Source organism: Colletotrichum siamense (genome assembly GCF_013390195.1).
Source record: "Colletotrichum siamense strain Cg363 chromosome Unknown KSG_Cg363_contig01, whole genome shotgun sequence".
In the NCBI taxonomy this organism is placed as follows: Eukaryota; Fungi; Ascomycota; class Sordariomycetes; order Glomerellales; family Glomerellaceae; genus Colletotrichum; species Colletotrichum siamense.
The window spans coordinates 3598707-3619768 of record NW_023501014.1 but is presented as its reverse complement, the minus strand read 5'-3'; the positions used below and the strand labels follow the sequence as shown (position 1 = coordinate 3619768).

The 21062-nt window shown below is 56.7% G+C and overlaps 5 protein-coding genes across 5 annotated transcripts; 1 reads left to right on the top strand and 4 right to left on the bottom strand.

Annotated features, from left to right (window-relative positions):
• Window positions 1–523: 523 nt before the first annotated feature.
• afvA-1 (NADPH dehydrogenase afvA) lies at window positions 524–1884 on the bottom strand (the record flags this gene model as incomplete). Its single annotated transcript, XM_036632786.1, has 2 exons — window positions 524–1144; window positions 1195–1884. The coding sequence occupies 2 exons, from the start codon at window positions 1882–1884 to the stop codon at window positions 524–526; spliced, it is 1311 nt and encodes a 436-aa protein (XP_036501207.1).
• Window positions 1885–3309: 1425 nt separating this feature from the next.
• Window positions 3310–5766, bottom strand: met26 (putative 5-methyltetrahydropteroyltriglutamate--homocysteine methyltransferase; the record flags this gene model as incomplete). The annotated part of the gene is made up of 3 exons (XM_036632785.1): window positions 3310–5289; window positions 5375–5476; window positions 5536–5766. 3 exons carry the CDS (start codon window positions 5764–5766, stop codon window positions 3310–3312), a joined length of 2313 nt encoding a protein of 770 aa, XP_036501206.1.
• A 4246-nt stretch (window positions 5767–10012) lies between these two features.
• On the top strand, window positions 10013–11101 carry CGCS363_v000935 (uncharacterized protein; the record flags this gene model as incomplete). Its single annotated transcript, XM_036632784.1, has 2 exons — window positions 10013–10068; window positions 10129–11101. The coding sequence occupies 2 exons, from the start codon at window positions 10013–10015 to the stop codon at window positions 11099–11101; spliced, it is 1029 nt and encodes a 342-aa protein (XP_036501209.1).
• Window positions 11102–11282: 181 nt separating this feature from the next.
• CGCS363_v000934 (uncharacterized protein) lies at window positions 11283–12004 on the bottom strand (the record flags this gene model as incomplete). Its single annotated transcript, XM_036632783.1, has 2 exons — window positions 11283–11731; window positions 11785–12004. The coding sequence occupies 2 exons, from the start codon at window positions 12002–12004 to the stop codon at window positions 11283–11285; spliced, it is 669 nt and encodes a 222-aa protein (XP_036501208.1).
• A 5197-nt stretch (window positions 12005–17201) lies between these two features.
• Window positions 17202–19133, bottom strand: CGCS363_v000933 (uncharacterized protein; the record flags this gene model as incomplete). Its single annotated transcript, XM_036632782.1, has 1 exon — window positions 17202–19133. One exon carries the CDS (start codon window positions 19131–19133, stop codon window positions 17202–17204), a length of 1932 nt encoding a protein of 643 aa, XP_036501211.1.
• Between the last annotated feature and the right edge of the window lie 1929 nt (window positions 19134–21062).

The following is a 21062-nucleotide window of genomic DNA, read 5'->3' as shown; positions in this document are numbered from 1 at the left end:
AACTCTCCACAGCTGTCCCTTTTTATTAGGCTTTATTGTCATCGCGGGTACTGGGGTAGAAGAATCAAGGTGTTAGATTTGGATAAAGTCGAGATTCGGGATACGGGTTTGAATTGTGACTTCATCGTAGCATTGAGCGCTGGATGAAGCATTGGCCAAAACGCTCTGGCTGGTCCTCACCTATTACGTGGGCTAAGAGAGCTATATAGCATTGCAATGTCCACCATTTTTGAAGTAGATGTCAACTAATAATCCAATGCTATTCTTCGCTTTTCTCTCTTCTCTTGCTCTGCTGTCTTGCTCCTCCTCTTGTCTTTCTCTTCTCTCATCTACCCGTATAAAGCCTGGTGAACACACTCAAATAGTATTCAGCTCTATCTCTTTGTTTCTGTTCCTCCTCTGCCTCTCCTCTCTAGTACTCTACTTTTCTTCCTCTGTCTTCCTGCCTCTTTCTCTCTCTCCGCCATCATGAGTCATGAGTCTATCACAACTTCGCATCCTTACCCCCTTTCCGACCATGTAGTCAATGCTTCCTCCTCGGCGCGCGGTGGTACTGGTTCGCCCACTTCACCTTGACCCCAATCTCGTCCGCAATCTTGTACACGAAATTCGGCTCCCGCAGAAACTGCCTCGCCACCAGCACCGCGTCCGCCTGCGTGACCTGCCCGTGCTCCTCGTCCACCTCCAGCGTCGCGCAGTTGCCCTGGTCCACGCCATTATGCCCGCTCGCCTCGCCGTTCGTCTGCTCCCCGCGCGCCTGCACGATGCTGCGCGCCATCTCGCCGCTCGAGATCATGCCCACGGCGCCGATGAGCAGCGCCTTGCCCTCTTCTTCGAGCGCCGCCCGGATCTTGCCCGCGATGCTGACCTGGTAGTACGGCGAGATCTCAATCTTCTGCGCGTGGTTGTTGCCGCCCGAGGACACGTCGAGCAGGTCGATGCCGGCGGCGGGCAGGAGCTTCGCGAGGCGCAGCGAGTCGTCGACGGTCCAGGACGGCGCGCCGGCGTACTCCATCCACTCGGTCGCCGAGATGCGCAGGAAGAGCGGCATGCCGGACGGGATGACGTCGCGGACGGCCTTGATGGTCTCGAAGAGGAAGCGGGTGCGGTTCTCGAAGCTGCCGCCGTATTGGTCGGTGCGTTGCTGTCGGTTTGTCAGTTCCTGATCCTGTTATAAGAGAGAAGATAACCTACGTTGCTCAGAGGCGACAAGAACTCCGAGATCAAGTACCCATGCGCGCCGTGGATCTCAATGACATCGAAGCCCGCCTCGACAGCCCTCTCCGCGCTCTCGGCGAACTTCTTCACCAACACAGCAATCTCCTCCACGCTCAGCTCCTTCGGCAGCGCCCAGCCCTCGTCAAAGGGGATACTGCTCGGCCCGACCACATCCTCAGGCCACCCGCCCTCCTCCTCCTTCGCCAGCGCCTTGCCGACTTTCTCCGTAATCCACGGCGCCAGCGTGCTCGCCTTGCGGCCCGCGTGCGCCAACTGGATCCCCGCAAGCTGGCCCTGCGAGTGCACAAAGTCGACGACGCGCTTCAGCGGCGCCGTCTGCGAGTCCGCCCACAGGCCGACGTCCTCGGGCGAGATGCGCCCGCGCGGCTCGACGGCGGTGGCCTCGACGATGGTCAGCCCCGCGCCGTGCAGCGCGAACTGGCCCAGGTGCACGAGGTGGTAGTCCGTCACGTGGCCGTCGCGGGCGGAGTACTGGCACATGGGGGAGACCCAGACGCGGTTGTTGATGGTGAGGTCGCGGATGCGGAGGGGCTGGAACAGCGTCGGGGCCGGGGGCGAGGCGTCGACGGGGGTGCCGGCGGGGGGCTCCTGGGCCGGGGTGTAAAACGGCACGTTGGGGGCCGGCTTGTTTGCGGTTTTTGTCATTGTCGCTTGCGGGAAGGGGGGGGAGACGTGCGGGAATAATTGCGATGCTAGGTACTGCGATGTGACGGGTGTGCGTGCGGGGGTTGTCCTGTATTCTGTCTGTGCCGGGGGAGGATGAGGCTAGTCAGTGACGACAACGGGCGTCGTTTGTGGTGTTTTGCTGTTTTGGCAGAGGTTTCGAGTTGATGATGTTGCTGTCAGTCTTTTTGACGTCGACAACTGGGGGCGGAAGGGGGGACGGGGGTTTATGAACAAGGTTATAAATCCCGACAGCGGAAGACAGATCCCGCGAAGATGGGGCAGTTGAGCGTGCTTTGTGGTAGTTGGTCGTCGATTTGTCAAACTTATCCCGGTCGAGATAGGAAAGAAGCTCATCGGTGGTTGGTGCCGTCACACGTTTCTCGTCCTTTGAACAATTACCCAGCAAGAGACACTAATTGGACAAGTGTGGGGTCCTCAGAGGCGAGATTTATCAGCTTCGGTGCAAAGGTACGCCGTCCAGTCACGAATTGCAGCACAGCAGCGCCTTACAACCACCGCCCTAGAACAACCGCGGCACGTCCATATCTCGCGCCATCAGTGAAGCCATCCATTCCCACTTTGCTGAGTAATTGGGATTGCCGAATAGTGTGCGTCAGTGATGGATGCATGGCAAAAGACTGTGACGCTCTCCTGTGGCGTCATCCCGAGTTATTCCCCTTTCGCGGCGCCGATCCGGCAACCAACGGCCTGCCTCCCCTCGACCAGACCTCGCGAACCCCAGAGCTCAACTTGCTTGAGTGTGCCCTCTACGCGCGACACTAGCCCCGTTTCTCGCTACGGTGTTCTCCGGGTTTCTCGTAAATGAAGTCGCATTTTGTTTGTGCAAAGACGTTTCGAAGACTTTGTTGATCCATTGCATGGGTCATGTTTGACTAGCTGTCGCTTGAGACTAACATGTGCCACAACCCATGACACCGCACGGCCCCATCTACGGCTAAAGTTGTAGGTAAAATCAACGACTTCCTCTCCAAAGGCAACTGAGCCCGAATCATTCCATTGGTGCGTTAGGGGTGGTTCACACATATTTTTCAAGCATTGTCACAGGCGAGAAGACCAAAAAGTGATTGAACCATAATCATGAATTCATGACGTACTAACTACATTAGACCTCTGCCCGTTAAGGGGCTTGTGTGTCTACCTAGGGACCCTTCCCTGAAAGCGGTATCTGTTGAATGCCTTACTTTTCCCCGAGTCCCAAACCCGCTTGCAAAACGCCGTGGAGATATGTTGAAAAAAGAACGCCTATGTTGAATGTGCCTGAGCCCTTCCCCTTTGATTTTTTTCCGGTTATCCCCGCGGGTATTGCCACTTCATGTCTGTTGAATAGACCATCGTTTCCCACCCAACACCTAAATCACACTTCATATACATCGCATCATCCGCTTAGGCCTTGTCGGCGTACTTGGTGCGGAAGTACTTGGCAGCGTTGACCATGTTGGTCAGCGCGGCCTTGGTCTCGGCCCACTGGCGGGTCTTCAGACCGCAGTCAGGGTTGATCCAGAGCTGCTCAGGGCGGAGACCGTTGTTAAGCATCTCCTCGATGCGGGTCTTGATCTCCTCCTCGGAGGGAACACGAGGGGAGTGGATGTCGTAGACACCAGGGCCGATGTGGCGGGGGTAGGCCTTCTCCTCGAAGACACGGAGGAGCTTGGCGTCAGACTTGCTGTTCTCGATGGACAGGACATCGGCATCGAGGGCGGCGATGGCGTGGAAGAAGTCCTGGAACTCGGAGTAGCAGAAGTGAGAGTGGATCTGAGTGGAGTCCTCGACACCGGCGGTGGACAGCTTGAAGGAGTCGACAGCCCAGGCGAGGTAAGCCTCACGCTCCTTGCCGGAGCGGAGAGGGAGACCCTCACGGAGAGCAGGCTCATCGACCTGGATGACGTAGATACCGGCGGCCTCGAGGTCGACGACCTCGTCGCGGAGAGCCAGAGCAAGCTGCTGGGCCTGGACGGACTGGTGAACGTCGTCACGGGGGAAAGACCAGCGCAAGCAGGTGATGGGACCAGTAAGCATGCCCTTCATGACGCGCTTGGAGTGAGCAGCAGCGTACTTGGACTCCTTGACGGTCATGGGCTGGTTGTTGCGGCGAGAGATGTCACCGACAACGATGGGGGGGCGGACGCAGCGGGATCCGTAGGATTGGACCCAGGCGTGGGTGGTGAAGACGTAACCGTCCATGCGCTCACCGAAGTACTGAACCATGTCGTTACGCTCGGGCTCACCGTGGACGAGGACGTCCAGGTCAAGCTCGTTCTGGATGGCGATGACATCGTCCATCTCCTTCTCGATGAACTTCTCGTACTGCTCAGCGGTAATCTCACCCTTGGTGAACTTGTTGCGCTGGATACGGATCTCCTTGGTCTGGGGGAAGGAGCCGATGGTGGTGGTAGGGAAGAGAGGAAGGTTCAGGTGCTTCTTCTGGGCAGCAATACGAGTGGGGAACTCAGACTTGCGGTTGTGCATCTCAGGGGTGACCTCAGACTGGCGCTTCTTGACGTTAGGGTCGTTGGTGCGGGCAGAGGTGGCGCGGGACTGGATGTCCTTGGCGTTGGCATCAAGCTGGGCCTGGACGGAGGCAGCGTTGGTGATGGCCTTGGCAATGGTGGCAACCTCAACGGCCTTCTCGGAGGCGAAGGAGAACCAGGCGTAGACCTCCTCAGGGAGCTTCTTCTCGGAGGTAAGAGTGTGGGGGGTGTGGAGGAGGGAAGAAGAGGTGGCGACGATGACACGGTCCTCGCCGAGCTTGGCAATAGCCTGCTTGACGGTGTCAATGGCGCGGGAGAAGTTGGTCTTCCAGATGTTACGGCCGTCGACGACACCGGCGGACAGGATCTGCTTGGGGCCGAGCTTCTCAATGACGGGGCCGAGCTGCTCGGGGTTGCGGACAAGGTCGACGTGGAGGCCGTAGACGTTGCTGATGGAGGGGAGGACGTCAAAGTTGTGGACGATGTCACCGAAGTAGGTGGCCAGAACCAGCTTAGGAAGGCCGGCGGCGGTGAGAGCCTCGTAGGCGGGCTTGAAGGCAGCCTTGGACTTCTCGGGGAGGTCGAAGACGAGGATGGGCTCGTCAATCTGGACAGTCTCGGCACCAGCGGCCTTGAGCTGCTTCAGGAGCTCAACGTAGACGGGGAGGAGCTTGTCGAGCAGAGAGATGGGGTCAACGGACTGGCCACGGTCGGGCTTTCCAAGGTGGAGGAAAGAGACGGGGCCGACGAGGACGGGGCGGGTGATGATGCCGGCCTCCTTGGCCTCGTTGAACTCAACAACGGGCTTAGGGTTGGCAGCGAGCTTGAAGGTCTGGCCATCCTGGAGGGTAGGCTTGACGTAGTGGTAGTTGGAGTCGAACCACTTGACCATTTCCTGTTGACGGATCCATCAGTATTTGTTTTACGTTATGGGATTTTTTCATCGCCCGTGCATGAGCGGGGGCGGGGGCGGGGCTTACCAGAGAGGGGACGTCGATGCCGTCCTTCTGGTGGCCACGGCCCATGGCGAAGTACTCGTCAATGGGCTCAAGCTTGGTCTCGGCGTAACGGGGAGGAATGGCCTGAGGCAGGTTGTCAGCTTGGTGATGAGCTTAGTGAGATTTCGGGGTGAGTCACTTACGTTGAAGAGCTGGATGTGGTCAAGGACCTGGTCGTAGAAGGCAAAGTCGTTGGAGGGGATGATGTCGACACCGGCATCCTTCTGGATCTTCCAGTGGGCGAGACGCAGTCTCTTACCCTCAGCGAGGAGCTCATCGCGAGAGAGCTTGCCGGCCCAGTAAGCCTCGTTGGCCTTCTTGAGGTCACGGTTCACACCCATGCGGGGGAAACCCAGAACCGAGGACTGAACCATCTTGAATGCTGTTGCTGATCGACGCAAAAGATTCAAGTGTGATAAAATGATGTGTTGTGAAATTACCCCGCCGACAAGAAGCAAGGTAAGGGAGAAGAACTTGGGAGTCAGGCGGTTGGGGGAAGAAGGAGAGGAAGAGAGAAAGAGGACGGAAGAGGAGGAGGGGCAGATGAAGTAGTCTTCCAAAGGTCGAGGTGGTGGACGTGTGAAAAAACTCTAGCGGCCCGCGAGTCGGTGAATTGGGCAATTGCGTGCGAGGGGCAGAGAGGCTGGGCTGGGTCCCCGGGCAGTTGACTGGAGAGCGAAGTCGGCTTGCAGCCTCAATGTCACTTTTTTGTGTTTTTCCCCTCCTTCTCACCGTTGGGTAGGTATGGATAGTCGATGGTACAAGCAATTGGTACTTTGGTGGAGGCCCCGGAGTTTTCGTTATTTTATTTTTTATTTTTATTGATCGCCTCTTTTGGATTCTGCCAGCCAGCCAAACCGCCGGGAGAAAAAAAAAAAATGAGGTGAGAAGTCCTCACAGTAGCGTTGAGGTGGGGTACTTTGGAAAGGGAAGGAGGGGTTGTCGCAGATTGCTCTTGAGAAAGTGGCCTCTGACACTTCGTGAGAATGCAGCGTGGCGGCTGGCGGGGGACTCAATTGGGGGAATCTTGCTTGAGGTCTCCACTGTTGGGGAGGCACCTTAAGATGGCGGGGTACAAAGCACTATCGCAAGCTGCGAGGGAGCTCCGGCAGGAGGCCGCAAGCCACCCATTGTTTTCTGTTAGTGCCCCTCTGTACCTAGGTGCTCAAGCTTGTCCCTACCTTACCTCACCTACAGCTAAGGTACCTCCATTACCTCCAGGTGTAGCTTTTCTTGCTCCCTCCATTGGCTTTTCCCATCGTTTCCTGCCTTTCCCCGATGTCCCATGCTCTGCGCTTCTGACTGTCTGTGCTCCAAACCGAGGATTGTAGCAAAAAAAGGCACAGAGAGTCAGACAACTGCATGAGAGGCCAAGGTCAGGCCAGCTAAGGTTCGTACCGGCGACAATGCAGCATAAGACACGCAGACACAATGGCCGCAGGCCTGAGGCGAGAAGCGAAAAGGGAGGGTACCTCAGGTATGGAGGGGCAGGCGATCGCTGATTGGCCCAACCCGCCACAGGGCGGCAGGAACGCAAGGGACCTGCCTCGAAATGGAAGGGCGGTGTGGGCAATGGTGGGATTCAGATTTTGCCTTATCGGAGCCAGAGATAGCCAACGGCCACCTTCTTGCCTCACACTTCAGGATCCCACGAGCTTAAAGCCATTTTTTTGTGGGCAAGCGCGGGCAGCTGCGTGTCCCTGCCTCCCATTGGCCACTACCACTGCTGTGAAGCACATGTGGTCCAGCGAAGCTCACCTCACCAAGCTGCAATCCAAGCACGAAGCAAGGAGACATCTCCAGGGTCCTCCTCGAGCTATCCAACAAGTGTTGAGGTGGTGATGCATCACGACGAATTCCTCGACCTCCCCCTCAGCTCAGACAGCCATGTCTTACCCTCACGCGCGTCTTTTCTCTCGATTGGATGAATTCTTCACCGTTCAATCGAGCCGACGTTGACGTCGTGGCGGGTGTCTCGAAGACGGCCTAGCTCTCACCCAAACTTTTCTTTTTCCTCTCTCGCAAACGGTGTCCAGTCCAATTGCAGTCAATCCGCCACTCGTCACCGCTCAACGGCGCCTGTTGGTACACTAAAATGATCTAATCCAGTCTCGACCGCTGCTTGATCGTCGTGGGAGCTCCCGACGTCAACCGCCATCTTCTGAAGATCATCAATGCCCCTCGTCTGGTCTGTCGCTGTCAAAACATCTTGGGCAAACAATCGCCCGCGATGGCCGTGGCCTCGACACTTGTTGTTTCTGGGGCAATCCGCAATGGCGTGATCGACCTAAAGACCCAGGGACCCAATCTTGACCCAGACACGACCCAGACGAGAACCCGCCGACTCGACGATTGACGACGGGGCGGCGGCAGAGGACCGGAGTCTTTTCGCCTCGCCTGGGAGACTCCGTGGACCCTGTCTCCAGCTGGAGAGAAAGAGAGACGACGACAAGAAAAAAATCAAAAAAAAAAAAGCGCAAAACAGACTACTGCGGTAGACCCTTGCTCCCGGTTCTTCCTCTTGTTACCAGGTACGGTTACGGGTCGGGGGTCGGACACGGGTGTCGGGGTCGCTGTCGGGTCGGGGGGTTCTCAATCTTGCAATCTTGAATCTCAAGCCTTCCGAGTCCCTCCCACTCAAACACCCCTCAACTCCACATCTCCATGCAGGCACATCGGAGCCAGCTGCCCCCGATATTGCAGGTCTCCCTTGACTGGGCTTGTTAATGGGCACCGCCTCTGCATTCTGCCGCCCGGCCCGACAATCGCCCTGTGCGCCAGCCTCCTGGCTCAGTGGCTCCCCCTTTGCAGAAGCAGTGTGGCACTTTTCCACTCCTCGCGGCCATGCTCGCCTCAACTCCGCGGTTCGACGCCCGGTTTCAAACCTCTCTTAGACGAGCTCGTGAATACGGGCCTTCGATTTTTCCAGCGAACCCCAACTCCACGACTGAAACCAAACGTCCCATGGTTGCGATATACGTGCCTGGGCCTTAGCATCCGTTCTTCGGCTGACTTGCGTCAAGATGCACGAAAATCCCGCGACCTTGAGTTGCACTGCCTCGACGATCCAAGCAACATTGGACGGCCGCAAGAAGGAGGACAATGCATCGCGGGCGCAGTCGAAAAGATCGAGAACAAACGGATCCTCGATGCTGGCTACGATCATTGCACATCTACCGGTTAATGGTCATGGTCATGGTCATGCGCATTGAGATGCCTCCTTTTTTTCAATGACACCTGAGCGCTGCAAAAGACCAACTCGAGGCCCAGGCGGCCGTGATTCGTGATGCGGGCGACTGAGGCCAGCCACGATGCCCTCGCGCGCGCGCAAGCGGAGCTGTCTTCAACGAGTTTCATTCCGTTATAGCCGGGGTTGTGGGAGCTAACACAATCCTTCTCACAACCTGCTTAGCTTGTTTATTGGCCACAACTGACAAGGAAACAACGACACAAGACGCCTCAACTCTTCGTCTGGCTTGCTCGTCCAAAACATTTCAAGCCATGAGTTTAATAAAAAAAATAAAATAAAAAAAAAACGCCACCAAAAATAGGAGCCGTGATACCATCTCTGTGCCGTCTGTGGGTGAGATTGACAGCCAAGCTGGTACGCTACCACCGAACCCACGCGTGTGCTACGGCATCCTCACAGAAGAGTGTCTGGATGCAACTCCAATCCCCTTGGACCGGTCTGGTAAGAGATCGTCTGCACAGACGAGACGGTTCTTGACAAGGGCTTGCGGGAACGTCAAGAAATGCACCCAAGCCCAAGCACCGCACCCCGGTCCTATATCAGCCACAGCTAAGGCTGCCCCAAGCTTCCGCTACAGCTGTCTGCCCGCGAAAAAAACACTGGCTCACAGCCCGCAACCCTGTCACCTGAAGCAGTCGAGCCATGTCGAGGGTACACTTCGCGCGGCACGACTCCCACACCACTGCACACAGCGTGTTTGACAATGACGTTTGAAACCGCGACCCCTGCCCGTCCCAAGCAACGACATCTCGTCTTTTTCGTGAACCGCTGTCCCATATCAGCCTTCTCTTAAGGCGAGCTGCCAGGAAGCCGCCCCGGCGGACCCCGGCACGAGCCCCAGATGCCAGCAGTAAGCACCGGAGCCAGCCACAGCTGTCCCTCCTTTCTGAAACCGACTTAACGTCGATTATCACGTATAAGCTTATTCGCACACTGCGCTTGGCAGACGACAAAGGGGGTTTCGTGCTAGACTGTGTTAGCGGAGTTTGCGTGCGCCATGCCGCCATCCCATGCTCTCCACCACGCCGTTCCATCCTATGCCGTGTCCTATGCTGGCCCCATGCTCCTCCCATGCTCTCCCATGCTCGAAGCTGTTGCTCTGCCCTGGCTGGAGTTGCATCGGGGGCACTTGAAGCAATTCATAACGGGAGAGCTTTCCTCGGTTCTGGGTCAGGAGTTCGTGTGTGATCTGCTCTCTTTCCTCTTCTCAAGCTCTCTGGGAGAGTCATTGCAACGCATCACGTCTTCACGGCCTTCAACTGGTTTCTTTTCCTTGGTTTAGTATCTTTATTCTTGTGTGTCTGTTCTACTTTCTTATTACAGAGCTGAGCTCGAATATCTGGTGCTGAGCACTACCATAAATCATCACAATGGCCCCTATGTCGAGACCAAAGGCTATCTTTTCCAACCCTTCAATGGGCAATGTGTAAGTCGTCTACCCCTGATCTGCCACCTCAACACACACGACTAACAAACTCGTTCTCAGATCAAGCGAGGATGAGAACGTGGCCCGCGTATTCGTCGGCAGAGGCGAGAAGATGAAGGAGTTCCGCGTGAACAAGAGGATGCTCAGCAACGTCGCCCCCTTCTTCGAGGACCAACTCGACGCCACGCCGGCCGGCATCGTCAACACATCAGGGAAGCCCGTCCAAGTATGGCTCCCGCAGCAAAACTCCACCATCCGCCTCCCCAACGAGTCCGCCTCCATGTTCGACCTCTTCGTCGTCTGGCTTCACCAGCGTGACGGCTTCCGCCGCCACCTCGACGAGATGATCACCCTCGTCAGCGACGCCCCCGGCGTCCCCTGCCAGCGTCTTCACTGGGCCCTCGTCCGCCTGCACATCTTCGCCGCCCGCCTCGACCTCCACCACCTCCAGGACCTCGCCATCGACGCCCTCCAGGACATCTACCTCCGCTGCGACTGGGACGTCACGCCGCGCTTCGTCGAGTACGCCTACGGCGACTGCGACTCGCCGGCCGCCATGCGTCTGCGCAGGTGGACCGTCGCCATGGTTGCCTGGTCCGTCGCCGGCGGCGCCACCTCCTCCTCATACCACAGCGACGCCGACGCCAGCGGCCTCGACCGCTTCCAGGCCATGTTCGAGCGCTTCCCCGACTTCGCCGCCGACTACACCTCCCACCTCCGCAAGATGAAGTCCAGCAAGCTCGACACGCGCATCAAGAACCCGCAGCTCCGCATCCCGGCCAACAAGCTCCGCAACGAGGAGCGCCAGTTCGGCTTCCGCCAGTGTTCGTTCCACAGCCACCGTGCCGCCGTCGGCGAGCGCAGGTGTCCTCACACCACCGCCAGCAGGGAGCTGGACAACTTCCTCATGGTGCCGTTGGTAATGGAGATCGGCCCGGCGCCGGCCATCCGCAGGAGCAACTCCCGCCGGGAAAGGCCGCAGCATCTGCGCACGCAGAGGATGGCGCAGCAGCACACCGCGCAGGTCTTCTAAGGAGTGAAGAGGGAAGTGTCGTACGTCAGTGGAAACCGTTCCCAGGTGGACGTTTTCACCAAGAGTCCGGCCCCAACAAACGATAAACCAAAAAAACAACCCGCCCTCCCCTTCCTCCTCCCCCGAGAAAATCTTCTTTTAATCATTCGGCTCCGTCAATAAACGGCCCTCCTAAACACGCTCACAAATCCTCGGGAACCTCCCTCTTCGGCGCGGCACACCCGCTGCCCATGAACACGCCAAACCCCTCCCCGGGCTTCGACGCCTGCCGGAACGCGACGCGGCTGCGTCCTGCGTCCGCCAGCTCGAACACGAAGCTGCCGCCGCCGCCGTCGCACCGGCCGAGGTCGATGCTCTGCGTGCCGGGCTTGACCTTGACCGCGCCGACGAGGTTCCTCTTCTGGCGCACGGCGTCGTTGTCGACGTCGGCAAGGGTGGCGGCCTCCGGGACGCGGAACACGCGAAGCTCCGCGGCGCCCTCGCGCTGGATCAGCTCCCAGCTCTCCGAGTCCTCGGGCATCGCGAAGAGCAGCTGGCACGGGGTCATCGTCGTCGGTGCCGCATCTTCGTCTGCGATCGACGACGTCGAGCTAAACGTCACGAGCTGCGCGACGCGGTTGGCCTTGTTACCTACTCTCGATTAGCACTCCCGGTCCGACATCATACGGAGGGATGGGGTTTACCTGTGGCGTCAATATCCTGGTTGACGTAAAAAAACGAACTCGGGTCCTCCTGCTCAAAGGGCTGATCCTGCAGCAGCCACGTCAAGGACGCGGGTGCCTCGACGCGCGCGCAGGCGGTGGTGATCGGTGTCAGCGATGATGATGACGGCGTCGCTTTGCCGACGGCTGATCCGGCGACCGACAGGAGTTGTGTGAGGACCTTGACACTCAGACGAGCCATAACTTTTTCCTTTTGTGTTCCTGTGGGAGAACCCAAAAAAGATGTATATAGTTTTTTGATCAGATTTTCCGGGTGGGGGGAGAAAGAGGAACTTTTTTTTTTCTTTTTTTCCCCGAATTGAAGATACTAGATGTTCTGTTTGGAGAAATTTTGTTGTTTGTTAATTCTGTGATGTTGATGCTGATGTGATGCCGTCGTGTGATTCTCCCTCGTGAATCCGCGCCTGTGTTTGTACGTGTGTGTACGTGTGATGTTGCCGTCGTGACGTCGTGGTCGTGTGAAGCTGTGAAGTTCGTTCGTTGGTGAGATTATACACAGCTTATGTCGTAAGCAAGTCAGCTTTCCCACTGCACCGTGCTAGTCGAGCTTGGAGGTGTTGTGTGTTAGATGAAGTCTTAGACTCTATGATCTAATGCAAAATCCCCAGCATACGAAAAGAACGAGACACGAGAAAAGCAGAGCGAGGGTGTGGTGGTGCGGTCTGACACGATATTATAGACTTTACCACCCCGCTTTCCCTCCCTTCCCTTTTCCCTCTGTCAATGGCCCGGAGCAGCAGTATGTACCTAGCATAAGCCGGGCGTAGCGGCCTAGGGAGGGGGGGCGCGGCGTCCAAAGACATGACTGGAAAGAGGGCATGCGACCAGAATGGTGTGTGTGTGTGTGTGACCACCGGACATTCTGAGTTGTACAAAAACCCAAAGCTTGGACGCGGTGCCTGGTCCGATCTCCGTGTCGAGGTCTCGCATGAGCCGAGAGTTTGGACTACACAGTATTGCCTCTTTTAGGTAGGTAAGTTTTTCGCAAGCTCGGATTCTTCTGTTCTATTCAGCCGTGACACCGGCGCTGTCAGCGCATTCTCTCGTGCTCTTTGCTCTGATTTTGCATTGGAATTGAGTTTCTCACAATGTGAGGTATCCAATGTACCTGTCTACCTACCTACCTTGTGTAAGACGGGCGAAGAATAAGGAATGCAAAGACACATGAGAGGGTGAGGGGGGCCCCCATCGATGCGCGAGCCGGCTCCGTGCGCCAAGGGGACCACCGCCGGAGCTTTGGGGTGGGCGCATTTTTGGGCGGACCGGGGGGTTAGATAGGAGGGGCGCTGCGGCGGAACTGGGTAGGTAGGCAGCCATTATTAGAGAAGCGAATGCCCGAATGGACCTGACCTTGTTGATCGTTGGGGGATTCGGTCAGTGGCTTATTTTGCATGAACGAACGAACGGCGTTTCTGGTGGCTTCTGGGCCGGATTTGGGTAAAGCTGGGTTAACGGCTTGGCTTGACGGTGGTGGCTTCACATCCTTCCCGAGAGAGCATCTATCTTGCTGGAGTGCTTTTCAAGCTGGACACTTCCTAGGGGAATTGTCTGCCCAGGTCACAGAGGTTGAAGCAGGCAACGGGAATCACGTCCCCGAGAGAGAAAAACCGCCCCGAGGGACGCAGAGGCTCAGCCCTGCGAGTCCCTGTCCCCTGCCCCTGCCCGAATGTTCAGCAGTGCTTGGGTCCGACTTCATCCTCTTCTGTCCGTATGCTCCAGTCTATTCCTTGTCCCGATGGGGGTTAAGATGGGTTTGCCGGGCTTGATGTAATTTAAACAAGCTGCTAATTAAGGTGCTTTTTTTTTTACGGGGTTGGGCGCCGTCGTTCGTTCGGGAACGATCCGCTAGTTATTTGGTGCCAAATTGGGGGTTTGTTTCGTTTGGACGGGCTTCCTGGGTTAACGTGACGGCGCCCTGGGACAGGGCCTGACTTACTTACAAAGCAGCGCGTTATAATCAATGCCCCCGGTTCTCGATCTTGAGGTAAGCAGCTTCGCGGATGCCTCTCTCTCCCTCGCGGAATAAGAAAAGCCATTCAATCTCCATGCTTGCCAGCGCTCTCCCTACCTTTGGCCTCGGACTTGACATGGTTCGCAGGAGTAAACCACATGGTAAACCACGCGCGCTCGCTCAACCTCGCTCGCGTGTGTTGGGGGACGCGCTCGGGGCTTCTGTCACGACACCTCCGATTTCCCGGGTCGGGTTCCCACCCCTACCTCTAGCTGGAGACGGGCCATCCCCTGGCGCCCCGGCCGTACCAAAAGGGAAATTTGAAGTGCGTGTTTTATACGAGCGACAGCCGTCACGTAGATCCCCTTTTGTTTTTTTTTCCGCGGGTCGCTGTCATTAACGCTCGTTGCTCGTATTCTGTCCCTCCCCCGGATTTCTGTAATTTTATTCAGAGGTCGAGCTAGAGTGCAGTACGACGTCACAGACGGCGCGAAGGAGGCGGAGAATGGCGCCGGAGATGCTCAAACTCAGCAGCGCAGACGCCAACAGTCTCGGCCGGCTGTGACGGATCGGAGGACAAGACATTGGAGGCCTTGGGGGCATGGGCTAGCAGATGAGGAACGCACACTGGGGAATTCAAACCCATTGGAATCCAAGAGTCCTTGTATCTCTCTTTCATTCTCCCAATGTCTTGGTGTTTATTAATTGAGGGGGGGGGGGGGATGGGCAGCATGACGGCGCCAACACTCCACCGCAGGGCGCGCGCGCGCCGCAGGGCGAGAGACAGCAGCAGCGAACTCAGCAAAGCCGGGCGTAAGACCAGACAGACATCGTCGGGCTGCGTGAGATGGATGGAAAAGACACCGCTCCCTGCCAATATTTGGAGGAGCGGCACAGTCAGTAGTCAACTACTCCGTTTGCGCTCCCAAAAGCAGTCGGCAGGATCGGTGGTTCAACCAGTGATGCCTGGCGTGAGGAGAGTGATGTAACACGCACACACAGCCTGCAGATCGAAGGTGGCCGTTCCCATCCTCTTGGGATCGATCGACTCTGGGGAAGGATGGTCCAAGGCAGACGGGCTGGCTGATGATCCCTCCCTCCCCCTTCCCCGGAGACTTTCCCCCAGGCAAGTGTGAGTGTGCGTGTGTGTGGCAGACTTCTAGGCTGACAGCTGTGCCAGCTAGCTGAACCAATTGGCCAATTAGAACATGCCACTAGACAGACAGACAGACCATCCGTCAGAGCTGTGCTAGACCGCGAAGCACTACCACTGCCCGCCGCAATTTACACAATCCTCAGGTGCAGGAGAAGCAAACCAGCACCCAAGCCTGAATCGTTATTGAAGCTTAAAGATAAAAATAATGGATACCTTGCTTGAAAGAGACACACATCGTCTGCGAGCTAAAACCATGAGCACAAAAAGGGTCTACCTTCTCCATTAGGGAATCAAGAATGGACCGGACGACGGACCGCGCTTTTCGTTCGGGTGCTTCGGGTTCCGGCCGGGCGAAGGCGAACCATTGAACAATGTCACCTGTAACGAAACATTTCATCGCATTAGAATGCATGCTCTCCTACAAATTGCCCATATCGGCCGTTCCATGCGAATGGCCAGCGCCCATGAACCGCGTTTCGTTTCGCGGGACGGATCGCCTCGCTCGCTCGCCATTTGAGATGAGCCGGAGGGGGGAACGAGGATTCACTCCCAACCGGAGGCCCGAACCGGTGGGGGGGTGCTTTTTCCGTGCAACAAAAACTGGCTTTTGTTTCTTGCTTGGGAGGCCGTGAGACAGGAAAGGTGTCTCTGCAACGCCCACGGTTCAGAGACTGTGCGGTTCGAGCCGGATATCCGGGACTCTCGAGACGAACTGTGTCTGAGAGGGTGGGTGAGGTGGGCAGAATGAAGCAGCGATGTGGCGGCCGGCGATGGAACCGGTCCGTCCCCTCCGTCCCCGTCCCCCGCCGCAAAAGTCAAGCTTGACCTGGACCTGACCTGACCATCTGGATTATTTCTCGGCCGAGTGGCTCAATTCACCCAATGGTTTTTCTAGTAGTGTAATCAAGTTCCTAGTCAAGGAAAAAAAAAGCCCGCTGCGACTTTTACCCGGAATACTGCGGCATATTTTTTCAATCCTTTGCCCTACCTCAGACACCCTTTCGCGGGGCATCAAAAAAACCTGCAGGTGTGAAAGATGTCGACAATCCCATCACAGTCTTCCATCTTTCATTGAGGTCACTTAGGAAAGGCTCTTCTCCCGCAGAGATGACCAACCTGCCAGACGATAATCATCCTCCTCCCCCGTCTTCCGTTTCTCAGGCCTCTAGACTTACCTAGACTCCTGTCGGCAGCGAAACCTCCAACCGCCCCATCCGAAGCCGAAACCGAGCCATTCAGAGCCTCAAACCAGACAACACGATCTGCATACCCAGCCCATCGTGTATCCCAAATAAACAAATAAACACCAAGACGTAGGAGGATGGGACCAAACATCTTGGGACAGCGAAGCAAAAACAATCACAAAGGTACCTACGTCTATCGTTTCCAATGCTGACCCAAGTGCAAACGAATGGACGGCACGAGAGACATCCTGTTCTGTCACACATCACCCCGCACATCACTTCGGCTACATGCACCAAATCAGCACCAAATCAGCAGACTACACACCCGCCTTGGCCTATTCTAATAGGCCCAGCCACCTCTACTCTCCGACTGTCCTCATCGAATCGCTTCATGTAGGTTCGACTGCACATCGTCGAGGCCATCGAGTTATTCGCCGTCCAGCGGCCAAATATCACACAAGATGGCACAAGCATGCGTCAGTTGACGTCAACGGGCCTCACAAAATACGAAGTTGGGCAGTGAGCAGTATGCCTAAAGATCGTTTCCATTCGTCTAAAGAAACCGGTTCTGATTCCCGGCTCTGACACTAGGTTTGTTTTGTCTTTTTTGCCTTTTTGGTGGCGTCCTTCAGTGAGGAGTCCTTTTTTCCGTTTCTCGACAACACCGCCGGAGCCTCCAAAAAGAGTCCGCTGGTTTGCCAGTAAGTACAAGCAAGAAAAATATCCGACGTCCTCGTCGAGTGTCGTTTCATCATATCCTTCGTCATGGTTTTCATAACAGGAATTGGGCAGCTAGTGCTAGCCAAGAGAACAAAAGGGGGATGACGTCCAAATCGCACACTATCTCAAGCAAAGTGGAAATTAGTCCTCCAAGCCCAGAGGGTTTCATTCCCTCGATATGTGAAGCAAATGTGTCCGTGAGAAGTAAAAGTAAGGAAACCATCGTAAGCGTGCTGTCGTCTATGTACCGTCGAGGGGTATGTCCTTGCAAGAGTCTGTCCACATGGGTATCAAGCAGATGACTCGCATGAACTCGTAAAGTCGTCAAGTAGTAACGGGCGTAGCAAATGTACAAAGGAAATATTCACTAAAAGGGCGATTCCGACCGGCGGCGATTGGTATCGCGCTGTCTGAACTCCCGAAGACGTTCGTCAATATAGGCCAGGCGGTTAGCCAGGTTGCGAGGCGGAGCTGATCCGCTTTCGCCAGATTGTTGGACCGTCGCAAAAGGACGGCGGATAGTTCCGTGGTCGAACTCTTCCGGCTGAGTAAACCGGTTGGGGAACGAGAAGCTAGTTGAACCAGGGAAAGGTGATCCCAGGCGCGCAGGAGGCGCCGTAGGGGCGGCCAGAGATGCTCCAGCAGTCTCCGGCCGAGCGGACGGGATTGGCATCGGAGCGGTAAAGAGTCCTGCAATGTTGGTTCGCGGGACGAACAGGTCATCGTGGACGTTGCTGTTCGTTGAGCTAAACTCCGTATCTGGGCGGAGAGGCGTCTTGGGCATGTCGTCGAAAGGGGAAGGCCCAGTCCACAGGTCAGAGCCGAGACTCGGGCGCTTCGTCTTTCGTGGCTCATGAGTAGCCAGCCTTGGCCTCCCAACGCGCTTTTGAGTGTTAGACCTACTCCTCGTCAAGCGGGCTGGAGGTTGAAGGGTGCTGCGGCGATGCCCCAAACTCTGGTTTTGTCTTTGAGGCATCGAAGCAATCGCATCAGAGAGGGCTCCCGTCGAACTAGGTCCGTAGCTGTTGGGCATAAAGGGCGAAGCCAGCCGCGGACGTTCCTCCACAGGTACGTTGAGACCGGAGACATCGAGAGGCAAGGAAGGAAACGGTTCAGTCATTGGTTCTTCGACGGGTTCCGGGCTTGACTGTGTGAGTTGTGCCAGGGGACCTTGGGGTTGCATAGCCTCAGAGGTGCTGAGAGTCAGCGACATTGACATGTCGTGAGCCGAGAAGACGGAAGGGGACCGGGCCGGGGTGGATCTCCGGTTCCAGAACCTTGTTGCGGTCCGGCCAAAAGGTGTCGGGCTGTGGGTGAGGAATTGAGTCTTTCGGGCTGCGGAAGAGGCTGCCTTGAGTTTGCACAGCTCTCTCAAATGAGCACGAGTGGCTGCACATGTGTGTGGCCACTGCAAGAAGGTGCATGCGGCTTCCACGGTAGGGGTACTGCTGCCGCTCTTCGGATTCAACGATCTCTTCGCGCCCTTGGGGCCTCTCCAACTCCTCTTGGCTTCCCTGGCAACACGGAGGCATACTCCGTGAGGAGGGATGCAGCTTTTGCCGGTGCGGAACGGCGTGACCTTGGGGTCCTGAAGGTACATCAGATAAGTCGTCCAAAGGTGATCGCTCATGGCTTTGGTCCAAGGGGCCTTTCTCCTCTTCCCCTTCGCGTTGACTGGCTTCTCAGCGACCTCATCGGCAGCATCAACCAGCAGGTTGAAATGGTCAGAAGCCTCAGTCTCGGGGCTGATACACTGCAAATCTTCGGACGTGAGAGAGAAGCGGCTGAAGAGGGAGGCGCTGGTTTGTGTAGACCGCGCGGTGGATGGACGGCTGGATTCGCATTCCGGGGTAGACTCGCCGCTGCTGAAGGCAGAGTCGATGGACCAGTTGGGATATCGTCTGGGAGATAGCGAGGGAGCGGCGCCGGGTGCTGGCGTTTTAGGTGGGGAAAAACGCCTGCCGCGAACTTTATGTAACGCGAGATCATCCAAGTCTTTGAGGTTGTGGATAACCGGGTAAGTCATGCTGGATATCTGCATGTTTGCGCCAGCTGCGTCGGGTTCTTCAATGCTCGGAATTGGCACATCAGCAGCAGCGACCGACGCGAGAAAGTGGCTCGTCGGGGCGGTGAGGTTGGATGCGACGCGCCTTTTCAGTTTGAAGCGCGGACGCGGGGGCGACGGTGGCTGCAATTCTTCGTCCACCGCGGAAGGCTCCGGTGTTTTGGGGTTCGTCTCTGGATCATGGAAGCGAAAGCCCTTTGGCAGGGTCGCCGCTCCGGAATGTTGAGTATTCATCCTGACCGATAATAAGATGATTTCTGACACGCGACGGCCGCTTGGAAGAATGCCAAAGACGGCGAAGCTCGGCGATGAGGTCAGGTAACAAGTTTCCAGACCGAGAACAAAGGCAGCACGTCCGTTGAACCCGTCTTTGTGGCTGTAATTTAAGACAAGCTGGAATTCGAACGCTTGGCGATTCGCGTAAGAGCGCGCAAAATCTTTTGCGAATGTGACCTCAATGGAACTCGGTACCAATGTCGCAGATTGCGCGCGAAGCGATTACTTGCCAGGTCTCAGGACTCAAGGAGGCAATTCCAGTGACTGGTATGAAGCGCTCAATGTGATTCAGGTATGCGCAGGCTTCGTCTGGATCGAGGCCGTTCACAGTTGCAACTCCCAAGTAATTATCGAAAGAAAAATGAGAAAAAGAAAACGTCGCGTCGTTTGTCGTCGTTTCGTGTTAGGGTCGTAGGTAGATCGTAGATATCGAGGGTCGCTAGCGCAAGTTTTCGCGATGCTGTAGGATAAGGAAAAGAGTCGTGGTCGTAAAGAGCCGGACAGACGTTATCGTCGTCGTTAATGGTGGCGGATAGGCTCGTGATCGTGAACTTGTCGTGCGGGAATCGCAGCGCGCCCCCACCACCGAGGACGGCTGATACTTGCGAAAGGAACGACTGTGGTTGAAGAGAAGGGTGGGAGGGAGAAGATCGGAACGGTTTGGGTTGAGGCGGACCGGTGTAGTATGTATGGCAGCTCTAGACGGTGGGCGGGGTGGAGAAGAGAAGAGCGGGTGGCGCGAAGCTTGCGCTGGGAAGTCGGGGCAGGGCGGGACGCAGGATACGAATGGGAAGACACCTGTGCCTGCGCGTGCCTGCGCCTGAGCCTGAACCCAGTGCCTGAGGGTTGCAGTGAGAGGTATCCGTAGCCGGGCCCTTGAACGCCGAAGGTACTTGGAGTTGGGGTGAGCTTCGCTTGAGCCCCCGTGCAGACAGCAGAGCGTGGTGGCCGGGGGGGCGTTGTACAGCGGTTGAGCACGCTAGAATCCCCCACTTGGCTAATCCCAAGGGAACCTAGTCGTGCCGTCCAAGGTGACTGACAGTGGAGAGTCTGTGAGCGACGGACCAGCGATGGCGCCGCAAGACAGGTCCAGAAGCTCACCAGCGCATGTGGCAGAGTGGAGTCTCGGGTGAGCGTAGTGATGGTGCTTGTTGTCCGCAGAGAGGACCCTGAAGATGTGCGGTGTGGTGCGTGAAGTGGGAAGCGCCGTAGAGGGGATTGATCGTCTTGAGTCTGCTTCTGGGACTGGAACCGGGTGAAGTCGTGGCTCGTCAAAGTCTGCTCTCCTCTTCTTCACAGGGGTCTTGGAGGCCCTTCAAGGGAACTGGGCAGCGGCGCGGGAAGGGTGTCGGTGATTGCAGTAGGCGCATGCACTCCGTATGCACTGTGTTGTGTGGTGTAGCCAGTCGACGGACACGACAGGAGTGCATGTGCAGCGGATCATGGAGCAGCGGACGACGAGGGTCTAGTCCGGACGAGGGAGGAAAGCAAAGCAAAGCAAAGCTCAGGACTCCCGTTGGTCGGTTTGCTCGTTCGCAGTTGCAAGGTAAGGTACGACGCGCGCAAAGTCTGGGAAGCGCGCCGAACCAAGGATCGGGTTGGTCGAGGCAACGCAGCCAAAGCAGGCCCCCGCGATGCTGATGACGGAAAGGACAGCAACGGCAGCAAGATCACTGGCCCGTCTCGGTTATTGGGCGATGCCGCAGGCGTAGCAGATGCAGTAGAAGTCAGGCTAATCCCGCGACTAGCTGGACTCAATCGGACGGTTGATCCAACAGACGAAAAGACAGACCACTTCACGAGCCGGTCTGATGTCTGGGAGTCCGGATAGACCACGGCGCGCAGTGGAGGTTTCGCACAAGACAACACTCGGCCAGGTTGCTTGGT